The 13,177-nt window shown below is 32.8% G+C and overlaps 2 protein-coding genes and 1 non-coding gene across 3 annotated transcripts; 1 reads left to right on the top strand and 2 right to left on the bottom strand.

Moving 5' to 3' along the window:
- The first annotated feature begins 18 nt into the window (after positions 1-18).
- Positions 19-90, top strand: TRNAE-CUC (transfer RNA glutamic acid (anticodon CUC)). Its single transcript has one exon. It is a non-coding gene; the product is annotated as a tRNA-Glu (tRNA).
- A 919-nt stretch (positions 91-1,009) lies between these two features.
- hzg (herzog) lies at positions 1,010-7,523 on the bottom strand. Its single transcript, XM_035092062.1, has 4 exons — positions 6,299-7,523; positions 5,314-5,744; positions 5,047-5,232; positions 1,010-4,631 (listed from the first exon to the last, which is right to left on the bottom strand). The coding sequence occupies exons 1-4, from the start codon at positions 6,366-6,368 to the stop codon at positions 4,470-4,472; spliced, it is 849 nt and encodes a 282-aa protein (XP_034947953.1). The 5' UTR covers positions 6,369-7,523; the 3' UTR covers positions 1,010-4,469.
- Positions 7,524-7,866: 343 nt separating this feature from the next.
- Glg1 (golgi glycoprotein 1) lies at positions 7,867-12,810 on the bottom strand. Its single transcript, XM_035092189.1, has 6 exons — positions 12,131-12,810; positions 9,957-12,026; positions 9,571-9,900; positions 8,850-9,029; positions 8,531-8,759; positions 7,867-8,441 (listed from the first exon to the last, which is right to left on the bottom strand). Exons 1-6 carry the CDS (start codon positions 12,443-12,445, stop codon positions 8,167-8,169), a joined length of 3,399 nt encoding a protein of 1,132 aa, XP_034948080.1. The 5' UTR covers positions 12,446-12,810; the 3' UTR covers positions 7,867-8,166.
- Between the last annotated feature and the right edge of the window lie 367 nt (positions 12,811-13,177).

Below are 13,177 nucleotides of genomic sequence, written 5' to 3' on the forward strand. Positions count from 1 at the left end.
AATACCATTTTACGTTGCTCCGGTATGGTCTAGTGGCTAGGATACCTGGCTCTCACCCAGGAGGCTCGGGTTCGATTCCCGGTACCGGAAATTTTTTTTTTTTGATTTTCTATGCGAAAATTATTGCAATGAGCCTTATTTTTTATTTTTCAGACGCACATCGACGAAATAAGACTGAAACTTGACCTTTTAGCCAATTATTCTTGTCTGAACTTGAGTGGAATTACAAAAAACGACTCCAACATGAACGCCCATATTAAGCAGATCCTTTTCAGTATGGAAGATGTGAAGTAACAACTGGCCGTATCAACATCTGGTTCCCTACAGTTTTCCAGTGTTCATGATGAATACGACACAGCTGAGCAATTATAAATTAGTTGCAACTACTGTAAAGAGGATTTTAAACCATCATGATCTGGAATTCTCTCTGATTTAAACCAACAGATGTTTCGTATTGGATATTCCGATATATATCTTGACTTTAATCTTTACATGACATTCGAATTTCCCTCGTGATTAATCACAATTCCTGCATTCACCATTGTCAATAACGGCTGGTAAAACATAATCAGCACTAGCTGTAAATTAATATTTAGAACTAAAATAAAACTATTGTAACATGCAAATGATAAAAAATGGGAAAAAATTAAAAATTATAACCGATTTTCATTCATTATGAAATATATCTTAACATAATTTTCAATGAATAAACATGTTGAAAGTTTTTCTGGTAAAGGTCAACGTTAGGTCCTGACTTTTACAATATTAATGTCAAGATATCGGTAATCTGTAAACCAATGTATTTAGGTCATGCCTCATTACTTTTAGACATGATGGTTGAACACATCGACCTAAATAACATTCCGGCACAAAGCCAGGAAGAACGGTAATAAACAAGAATTATCAAAACAAAATTTTCTAATTTTTATCTATGAGATATGAAAATGTGATGGTACTTTATGATTAATGAATAATTTTTAGGTAAAAAAGAGTATATACAACGTCAAAATTATCAAAGATACATGTATATATTTTTTGTTTATTAAACACAGAATCACAGAGCAAACTGGACATGATCTGAGGGGATGGGAAATACATACTCTCTTTTAACTATTGTCTTATCACTGATTACAACACAAAGTAGTATTTTTTTTTAAATATAAAATGACTTTAATCGCTTATAACATTTATTGCCTAAAAGATATATAAATAAAATAAGAAATAAAATAACCTAAACAATTATAATATAAATTTTTTCATATAAAAACAAATAAACAACATTTGACAACTTTGTGATGTGATAGTGACGTAGTATTTGTAGTACAGGGTTATTAGTTGGAAGTTTCAAGTTTATTTACAAATCAAGGCAATATTGTTAATTATGACTACATGCATACTGATATATTCAACACTCTAATATCCCGCTTAAAAATTTGCCTCTCTTATATTTTTTTTTTCCATCTTATTAGCTATGTTTTTAAAATGAATTTTTTCGATTTTTTTTTTACATATTTTGTGACAAATTTTGTACAATATATATATTTCTTTTGAGTGCTCACATTATATTTATTCCATGATTACCATGACTTTCGCATCTGTGGCTTCTTTTATATTTAATTTAAGAATTAATAAAAATCGTTTTAATATGAAATTGATTTCATATAAAAAATTTTTTATTTCTCGACTCTATGCGCAAGTGTCGTTTAAGGTTTCTCATTTAAAAACGGCTATGTTATTTTATCTTAATAATAATTACTATATCTCATATCCTTAAAATTTAATTAGTTTTTTTCTTCATCTTTAATTCATAAATCAATTAATCACACATATACACACATTTTCTTTTACATTCATTCACTGTAACTGTTTTCTTCTCTTCCTCGCGTTCTAAATTCTATAATTCTTTTTATGCTTTCTTTTTTTTTTCATTTTAATATTTTATTTCTTGCGCGTGTTATTGACTTGTAAAAGTCATAACTTCTCTCTAAAAGTAACAACTTTGTACTTGCAAATAATCATTGCGGCATTTTTTAAATCTTCGTCATAAGATCCTAGTTCATTCAACGCACCTATAAGTACGTTTCATTTATGTATATATATATATATTTATTTATATGTGATAATGCATATAACGATAGCCAATATGGTAAAATGCAATTCAAATAAGCAAACTTTCAATTGGCTGAGCTATATTAGTTTCTGTTTAAATCTTTTCAAAATTTACATTAATAGTTTTTTTTTGTTTTCATTCATTTTCACTCATCCTCACTCACTCTTTGTTGCACGATTTAAAATATACACTATTTAAATTGTATCATTTAAAAAAAAAATTTAATAAAGGAATCATTCATTTTTGTCGCAAATTGATTATCATCGTATGCACTTACATGATTTTTTTTTTCAATTGTACATATAATCATTACAAAAATTCGTCGACGAAACTAGTACGAAGAGAGCCGAGACATCTGTCGTTGAATTGTAAATGTATTAAATAGTTTTTATTAATTTTAATTAATTTTTTTAATTACGGAAGCACCAATTAATTAATTATTTTCGTCATTTGCATAAAAAATACCAATATTTACGCGGCATACTTGAATTGAGCCTCAGTCAATTAATACCAATAAAATATTTACGACTGATTATTTATTAATTTCTACTTTCTCATTTAATTTTTTAGTATTCCTTTCGAGTTTGCTTTACATTCCACATTTAGTCCCAGCAAATGCCACGTTTATGATAAATCTTGCGTGATTTTTTTTTCTATTTATATAAATCATTACACAAATTTTTCTTTGTATTTGTCACAAACATCTGGTCCTTAATTAAATCCTCATGTTCTTTTTTCTAATTGTTCACGAACACGACTAACGTACGTGCGCACGAGTGTAAAAAATTACGAAATGACGATTATAGCAATCGTATATGTAAACAATTCTACATAAAAATCTGGCGATTAACCTAATAGCTCTTATTAGGAGCATTACAAAACAAACAAGCAAACAAACATATAATTTGAGGAAGAGGACGTAAAACATCTCTGGATCCTTAACAGGGGGGAATACTCAGCGACTGTAGTAGTTGTAATAGTAGGACGGATCGATGGTGTCGAAATAATGTTATTTGTTGATCACCGAGAGTTATTACACTGAAGTACATAGTATATTAATATTCATTTATATTTATATATATATATATAAATTATGTGTATCTTGTTACTTTGTTTTTTTTGGCGTCACATCGATCAGTTCCTTCACAAAGAGTTACTGGAAATAACGAGCGTCGACTAAGTACAAGTGCTCTTTCCAATTAAAATTCAATTTCGATGATAAAAACACTATCATTCATCGATTGTGGAATTCATTTTCGTGAAATAACTCACGAATAATCACAAGATTAATTTGAAAAACTATTTGAAAGGGCAGTCCGTTTTCTCTCGTCCTTTTTATCGTAATTGAGACTGAGAAAGAGAATTATAAAAAAAAAATATACCAACGACAAGTTGCTCAAAGTGAGCGATTATTCAAGTAGTGATTTATGTCGTAATCCTTGACAATTAATATAACCGCCCATGAAGCGTTTTAAATGAAGGTGGCAATGGTGCAAGGGTAATAACAATTATACGATCCGTTTGTTTTACTCAATAGAATATTCATAAAATTCAATTGGCTCTTTTTCTTCATTTATGTTATATCACGAAGCATGGTTATCATCTTCTATGTGGCAAGCTCTATATGATGATTTATTGTTGCTCCTCTAGATGAAAGTAATCTTCAGGAAGCGTGAGACAGTTATATTTGTTTTTGACTTCTATCAATGCTCGAAAGGGATTAATTAAAATTTAATTCATTAATGATATCATTTAGTTATATAAAGCTTCATCATTCTGTGTCCTTGCCATTGTCTGGAGAGAGAAAGAATGTGATATGCATCGCTTCTTTTTATTCCTTTATCCATATATATTTTTCACTGATCGACAATAAACGTAGTAATCTTTTTTTATCCCTTCAACTTTGCCGATCGACCTCGACTTCATCACTTAAGATCACGCGCACTACTGACCTATGTAGACTGCGTGCTCGGTCAACTTCTATCTAACTCATCTAGTGTAAATATTTTTCAAAAAAAAGAAAAAGAAAACCATTACGTCCATGATATTCTACCTTGAAATTATTTTTAAATTCATCACAATATTGTTTGCTTTTTGGAAGCCATCAGCAGTTCATTTAAGTTCTTCCTAATATAATCATTTCGATTGTCCTCTTACTATAAAAATATTGCAGGACATAATCATAAATGACCTGATAAAATTCAAAATGTCGACAAATCTTTAACGTCTCTCCAGACGAAGAGTACAATTGTTTTTATCGAACCAATTTCGTGGTCTTTTAAACAGAAGTTTCTACTTCGACGGCGTTATTGGACGTTCGTCGGTACTATGTGAATGACCGACGATTTGATGAAGGCCATCACGAACCTTCCTGGGGGTTCATCGTAAGGTGATTATATGGATGATTACTGTTACATAACACTGTATAAATGTTGTCGACGTTGCTTAATTTTTCAAAAAAAGGAATGAGGTCTAGCAACTCTGAATCCGTCATATCATCAAACCACGAAGCAACTGGCACCTGGAAAAGAAAAAAATTAATTTACTAAATAAAGAAAAATATCGAAACCTCTACAAAGTCTAGCCATAAAATTTGAAAAACGATAATTAACGTTGATCTATAATTAACGTTTTTACTCAATCACAAAATTAACTAGGATATTTTTAGCACAACTCAGAATGACTTGTAACTTTTTTTTTGAATTATGCTTGGCTGCTGTTAATAGTTTACACGTAGTTTTGAGTTTATTTCGCATCAGCAGCTTGTTCTGTGAATATTGATTTACTCTGACCATGAAAATATACCATAATGTCAGAGGAAAGAGAGTGCACACGGTCATTAGATGTATGATGATGATGATGATGATGATGATGATGATGATAATAATAATATAACCAAGAAAGAGAAAAGAAAATAGTTTAGATTGATTTCTTACCGCATTGTCAGGGTGAAACATGTAACTTGCTGGGCTATTGTCAACAATGATAATCTGCTGAAGGTCTCTACCAAGTTTATTTAAATCCTTGACATAATTTCCACGATGAAAAACACACGAATCTCGGAATAATCTTGCTCTAAAAACTCCCCATCTATCAAGCAAATCAGCCACGGGATCCGCATACTAAAATATTAATAATTAAATAGATATCATTACTTAAATTACATGAATAGTTTTTTGTCTTTATTAATGAATAAAACTCACTTTTGCAAGGCTCGCGGTAAATAAAATACACTCATAAAGTTCACCCATTCTCTGCAAAAATTCATCAACATAAGGCCTCTTCAAAACATACACCTGATGCACCGTTCCATCAATTTCAACAGGAACAACAAAGTCAGCATTGTTGATTGGTTTAAACGAGCTATGCACCAATGTTTCGTCTAGATCAATCACCATACATTTTTTGTGCATATCCTGATGTCGAACTGGTGGAAGGTAGAAAAATGATCGTGTTCCTGGAGATGGGCTACCTCTGCCCTCACCCTGGAGAGAACTTGTTTTTGAACTTTTCGAGCTGCTACCTCGGCCTCTGCCAAGACAACAGAGGAGAGAGCGTAGTAATCCTCTTCCTCGTGGCTTTTTTCCATCTGGAGGCCTATTGCTAGATGCTTCATTTTCCCTCGGTAATTGTGCTATGACAAAAAGAGAAAATTTTAATCAACCTTCCCGATATGCTTCATTGAAATTGTTGTTCGCATTCCGACTGTCCAAGAAAAAAATTAATGACAATGTTTTGCATGAGTTAACGTTTACATTTTTCCTATTTGCTGCGTTTGTTTCCAATCACATACATAAACAATTGGTAGAAATGTAATTATTTCAATTGTTTGAAAGTAACGGGAAAAAGTGAGGAATTGTAAATAATGAAAAGAGATATATAGGTAGCTGAGTTCGAAAGTAAGTAATAGGCACTGTGAAGGCAAAGAAAATTGGTAGAGTTTAAATAGCCAGAAGTCACTTAGTTTCTCAAGAAAAGTGAGTTAGTAAGTAGTTGGAGTAGAAGATATGCGGGGGGAAAAAGTGGATAGAGCAAGGTGAAGCTAGGCGAGGCAAAGCAACTTCCCCTTCCCCTGTAACAGGTGCAGACTCTACACAGCATCTGGTGAACACCTCCCGCGAACATAAAATAGAAAACTACGGAGATGTAGCTGGTCCCCATGTGTCGTCACACCCATTGTCAACATACCTTTCCCTTTATTGAAGTGGCCTCGTTCGTCATCCCGTGACACTTGAGTGATAATGGACGATGCGTCCATTTAAAACATTTGTTGGTCGTCCCTTCTTAAGCTCAATCGTGAGTTCCGTGATGCGCAGAGTTACTGCCACTACTTGTGTGTGTATGTAACCACTGTTAAAACCAATACTCACAAAAGCTATAGTTGAGCACCACAAGATTCACTTACACACCAATGTAACCACGAGCACACGTTGAATTGTAACTCTCCACTCCTTCCCCCCGCTATTGCTGTCGCGCGAAACGCCGCGAATACACTGACGGACAGCGGCGTCGCCTTAGCAAGCTCAATTGACGACGTCCAATGAGCAATCGGACGTCACAAACACCAACGTTTACAAGCGTGTCTTAGGCGCGAAGAGGCACCAATGTGCCGACCGGCGTCAGAGAAGGGGCCACGAGAGGCCACAGTTAGAAAGAGCTTGTGAGTTCCGCTTCCAACAGCCCAAAATGGCAGCGTTGTTGCGTTTTTGCTCCCTTTCGGCGCACCCACGGGGGTCTGGAGAGGGGAGACTCAGACGGAATACTCTCTACCCTTTCGCACACACGAGACACTTATGTTGGTGGTCTTTTACGTTCTTCCTCCTCTTCCTCCTCCTCTTGCCAGCTGTTATGAGATCGTCCGGGAGAAGATGATGAGGCTGGAGGGACAAGCCCGATTATGTTTATACATCCACGAGGCTGCAGCATCGGTTTCAATATTTTCCCTTTCTTTTTGTTCACTTCTTTTAGTTCATTTATCTTCCTCTAAAAAACATATACATATATACTTTGACAAAAAAAATTTAACCACACCTATGTTATTATCACAACGGCCATTGTCCGACCTGATTTATTCATCAGACACAACTACACACACTCGTAAGTTCGACATAAATCTTTTTTTACAGTCGTTCTATTTTTTTTCTTTTGTCCGCTGCGACATCTTTGCTTTTATCACCAGCTTTATCATTTCCTATCTAATTATATCTCACGCTGATGTTTATTATTAACAACTGAATTTATTTTACAACTGCTATTGACAGTACAAAAAACGTATCACCATCACTAAATCTCAAATCACCAGTTTGCTAAGGCCATGCGAGTCCGGGTGAAGGTAGCAAACTCTTCAAGATAACCCAACTGCCAACAGACTTCTCTCCTGCACCTCTTTCATTCTCCCTCTCTCAACGCACTAAAGAACTACGTGCGCGCTGTTACGCGGTGCATTTAGAAACTACTGGCTGCAACTGCTGCTACGAGAACGAAATCTAAAACATCATGAAAACATGCACGTAATGTGTAATCGCTTGGACAGCTTTTGTGTTTACACTCGCGTGAATTTTTCATTCATCTTTTATAATTAATTATAAAACACCATATAAAAGCCATTCACTTTCTAGATTGTTTTTATTTTTTTTTCTAAGATAAATATAATTCTATTTACATTTCTTTAATTGAATCAAATGCACTTATTTTATAACATTTACAATTGGTCAACCGTGCAAAAAAATGAAATTATTCAGAGATTTTAATTAATTATAATAATTAAAAACGGTCTTATAACTAATATACAACGGTACTTAAAACAATATTTTTTGAAACATTGGAAGACGTATAAAATTATTTAAAAGTCTCTTCCAAGTTTCCTTTTTTTTATTTTATGTATTTGTATAAAAACAGAATGATTGTATAAAATTCAAAATGTAAAGAATACCATCTTTACAAATTTAGCTAAAAATTAGTCTAAAAATTCTATCAGTTCAACAATTGTGCTGTGTTGTACTGAATTAATTTTAAAATTTAAATTACTTATAGTTTAAATTATCATCTTTTCTTCCTTATTTATTTTTCATCATCATCGTTCTTCGAGTAACTCTACCACAAAATAGACCAACAATAAAGATCACACCAATCATCGTCAATGATACGACCATGAAATATTTCCTGGCTGGTGATTGATTTACAGTTGAATACAATTCTCCAAAAGTGTTTGGGAAATGCAATTTAACGGCATTTTTGAACATTTCAATTCTTGCTGATAACATTTTGTAGCAGTCTAGTTGAAGAGGTTTTCTTTTCATGTCCTCCATGACAGTTTGAAGACATATTATATCTGAAAAAATTAATATAAATAAATATATAATAAAAATAATTTTAAATTATTATCAAGACTCAGTAACAGTAAGACAACAAAAAACCTACGCCTTCCATTTCCTGGTGCAACATCACTACAATACTTGGCAATATCTACACTACAAGCTTTCTGAAGTAATGGATCCACATTGATATCAGCCTTAGCTTCTTCAATGAGATTAGCAATCTCTACTCGACATTCTTCTCTCATGTCTGGATTGTTATTATTAAATTCTACTTTCAAACATTCTTCAACTTTTCCAGGATCATCATCATCAGCATGACAAATTGTCTCAATCTGTAATAATAAAAAATAATGTCATCAAACTAATCACATATCATTTGTTAGAAAGTGATAATAAAACATGTTGTCGTGTAGTTATTATACCTCGTGAGCGCATAACGTAGCAAGTAAAGGATTCAAATGATAATTGAGAGCTGCTTGACGAAGAATTACAGTCATTTGTTTCATGCACTTGTTAGTTAATTTGGCCTCTCTAAATTTAATCCTCAAACAACTAATGACTTTTCCTTCAAGCTCTTGATCTATTGGTTCACGTTTCAAAACCTATAATAAAAGATAATAATTAAGAAAAGAATAATTGTACATTATTAACCAAGGGAGCAAAGTATGATATTCTGACCTGGGTGTAAAATTGCATCCCAAGCCGAAGGCAAGAGTGGCAAACACCCAGGTAAGGATATCTACTTTGCTCCCATGGCCAACATACTATTTTTTATCATGTCATCGTCTAAAATAAAAGTTTGTTATCTGTTTTGAGGTTGGAAAAGTGACGTTCCTCTCTCACAGAGAAAGACAACACCTGTCTGGGCTTGCGCATCAATAATTTTTTGTCTTTTTATGCGGGATAGAATACGTCACTTTGGAACCTGAGAACAGTAAGCAAACTTTGAAGTAAGTTTGAACCGAGGTATAAGAAAAAAAATACTCTTTGTAAAACTTTTGCAAAAATAGTTTCTTAATCGATTTTAAGAAGGAATTGACGTGATAAAATAATAATTTTTTATAGCTATCAACGTCATAAGTTTAAAAATACATCAGTATCGGTAATAAAAAAAAAATCTTATCATCAAGTATTTTAACTTACTTCCTTGCAATGGCTATTGATATCTCGAGAGCAAGCTGCTTGCAAGGCTACATTAAATCTATAATCCGTATTTTGTTCAATCATCCGTTTCAATACGACATTCTTACACTTATCATCGAATGCTGGTTCATCCTTCCATTTTTTCAAACACTCTAGTGCTTTAGATTTATCAATATCATCATGGCAGAATTGTCCAATCATTGAGCGGCAAGTATTTAGCAACAAGAAATCACTAGAACTATCTTGAAAGTCTTGTTGTCTCACTTTGAATAACTGCTTATGACATGTATCTGATAATTTGGATTTTTTCGCAACTAAACATTCTAAAACCTATAAAAAAAAAAAGTATGAAATGATAGTAGTAAATAAAAAAAATTAATAAGTACCTGAGCATTTCCAGGATCAACTCCATTACAGAATTTTTGAATATCTAAAGTACAAGCCTCTTGAAGAGCAACATCAAAATGTATATTTTCTCGTTGTTGATAAAGTTGTGCTCTCAATTGTGCTCGGCAGTCTTTTAGCACTCTGTGCTGATTGTCATTCATAATATCTTCTTGAACAATAGAACTAAGACATTTAATAACTTCGGCTGTGGTAGTGGCTGTATGACACCAATGATCAACATGAGGTTTACATGCTTTCATAAATTTGTAAGTGAAATGATAATTTTGAAGTGAGATAAGTTGAAAATGTTCAATAGCTGCTTTGCATTTGTAATCAAAACGATCTAATTCACTTTTATGTTCAATCAAACACTCCATCATATCACCTTCGTCTTTACCGAATTTCAATACATCTTCACAATGTTTTTCCATTACTCTTTGACAAGCTGACATGATAACAGGATTTAACTCTACTCTTTCTGCTTGGTCTTCTGTTAGATTACTAACAGCTGATTTACATTTTTCTTTCAACTTGTCCAAATTATCTTGAAGACAAAGTATTTCTTCTCCCTTAGCTGTTTTATCGTAGCAATATGTTGCTAGATCATTTAAACATACTTCTTCAATCTCGGGTTGAAGATCTACACTTATAGCCCTTTGTCTCATTATCCTTCGAATTTCTTCCAAACATTCAGATCTTAAAGAAATATTTTTCTGTGGATGATCAGCGTATCTATAAAGACATGGTAATACCAAAGGACCTCTTTCAGGATCCATTTGACTTCCATCGTCAGCCCAAGCACTCTTAGCATGACAAAATTGAACTGCATCAGCTTTACAAGCTTTATATAATTGCGGATCAAGTTTATAATCTCTTGCAACAAAATATTGTATTTGAATTAGTGCATTTTCACATGCTTCAAGCATTCTATCAGTCCCAATTTTTTCCATAAGACAATAAATAACTCTGGCATTTCCTCCGCGAATACCACGACAAGACGAATCAACAACTGGTTGACAAGCTTCACGAAGGATTGGATCAACTCTCCAATCTTCACCTGCATCCGTTTTTTTAACTAAAGATTCTAAAGCTCTTTGGCACTCTGTAGAAATTCTTGCTTTTCGTTTTCTCGGTTTTGCGTGTTCCATTAAACAATGAATCGTATGTCCATCAGCTTCAAGTCCATTGCATAACTTAGAAATATCTTTTGAACAATCATCTACAACTTCTGGAGACAGTCTATAATCTTCCATTAGCATTTTTCGATGATCAAACATTTCTCTTTGACAATCGGGATCAATTTTGCTGCCATTCTTCATCACAGACTCAAGACAAAGTAATATCTGGGCTAGTCTAATTTCTTTATCATCAGAAACAAGTCTTCGACAGTGGTAGTTTTTAATGTCATCTTTGCATGATCTAACCAAACCTCGACTTACTCTATAATCAGAAGCAATAAGTTTCTCTCGTCTCGTTAATTGATCTTGACATTGTCTTGACATTTCACGATCTGTCCGATGCTGTATAAGACATTTATATACATTTCCACGTCCTGGACGAATGCTTGAACAAAATCTTAGATGATCTTGAATACAAGCCATATATAATTGATGATCTAACTTGATATTATCAGCTTGATTTTCAGATATCTTAAAAATAATTCTTCTACACTTGGAATTTAGCTCTTCAATATGACCTTGAAGACATGCTAACATATGCCCTTGAGATATATCTTGGTTTTGTTGTATTCTACCACATTGATACTTATCAATATCCATCCGACAATCATTCACCATTGGAGTAATGATTTTAAAATCACTAAAAGCAATCCACTCTAATCTCTGTATATATTCTGAACATTGTTGATCCTTCACATTTTCTCGTTTTTCAATTAAACAAGCTAAATAACTACCAGGTTCTTTTTCTGCTGCAGAACATTGAAGATCATCAATACCGTCACCACAAGCTTTTTTAATGAACCTTTCAATGTTTTCATTCTTGGTTAAATTAGTGATTTGTGTCCAGATCGAATGCTGACAACGATCTTCTAATGCAGAAACTTCATTGGGCTAAAAAAAATAACCATTAATATCAGTAATTATCATTAAAGAAATTGTATAAATATGAAGAAAAAAAATTTTCATATGGAATCTTATTTTTTATTATTATTTACCTTGAATGTTTGCACACACTCTAACATAAATAAATCGTCATCATTATTGTCCATAGCGCCACATAATCGACGAAGATCATCACGACATTTAGGATCAACAAAAAAAGTATGTGGCTCCATGCCTGTATCAATTGACTTTCGCTTCGTTCTTCTCAAGATAAAATTATCCAACTCCTGCTCATTATTTAAAGAATTCACATACTCCTTATGTGTTACTTCATAACCAAACACACCGGTATTGTGTGGTTCCAAATGAACCAAAAAATGGATTAAAAACCATAAGGTAGTTCCTAATAATACTTTTGATCTCTCCATTTCATTGAATTTCTTCTTTTCAATCTCCTAAGCTTAGTTTCTTCTACATAACCAATTCATTACACTATCTTCTCTAACTACGTTTCGTCAACGTCACTAATATCCGAACTTTGCGCCGAAAAAGCGAATACACAATATATAATTGCTCAAGATAACTTCCAACAAATTAATCACGACCATAAACTATAAACTCTTCCGGTAAGATTGTGATTTGCTGTATAATCCAACTTGTTTTTCCTCCGATTTGCTCAGTCGAGGTAGGATTGCTAAATTTTTATCAACAGATAATCTTTAGTATTTATGATTGTTATTATTATTATTTTAAAATGAATAAAAATTAATCACAACATGCAACTGTATTTAAAAATTGTGTAAAACTTTAATGATCTCTAATATAAAACAAAAATATGATTTGTAACAAAAAATCTAAACCAATAATAACCTAAAAATGAATAAGAAAGTCAGGAATATTTTGTTTACGATTATTTACACGTTTCCAAAAATTTCAGTTACTACAGTTAGTTATCAATATGGAGAATAGATGTCGGGACTCGTTAAAAATAGTAGCCAGAAGTTCACTTCACAACTACAAGATGGCGGATAACAAAGCGTCAACAACTGCGTTTATATTCGAAAATTTTTATCTGAAGCATATTTTTTATTAGTGAACTTTAATGGCATCTAAGCATTTTTGAATGATAATATTAATGACATGTGAGTTTATCGAAGATA

Source organism: Chelonus insularis, unplaced genomic scaffold, assembly GCF_013357705.1.
Source record: "Chelonus insularis isolate UGA/USDA-ARS -01 unplaced genomic scaffold, ASM1335770v1 contig_93_pilon, whole genome shotgun sequence".
Classification (NCBI taxonomy): domain Eukaryota; kingdom Metazoa; phylum Arthropoda; class Insecta; order Hymenoptera; family Braconidae; genus Chelonus; species Chelonus insularis.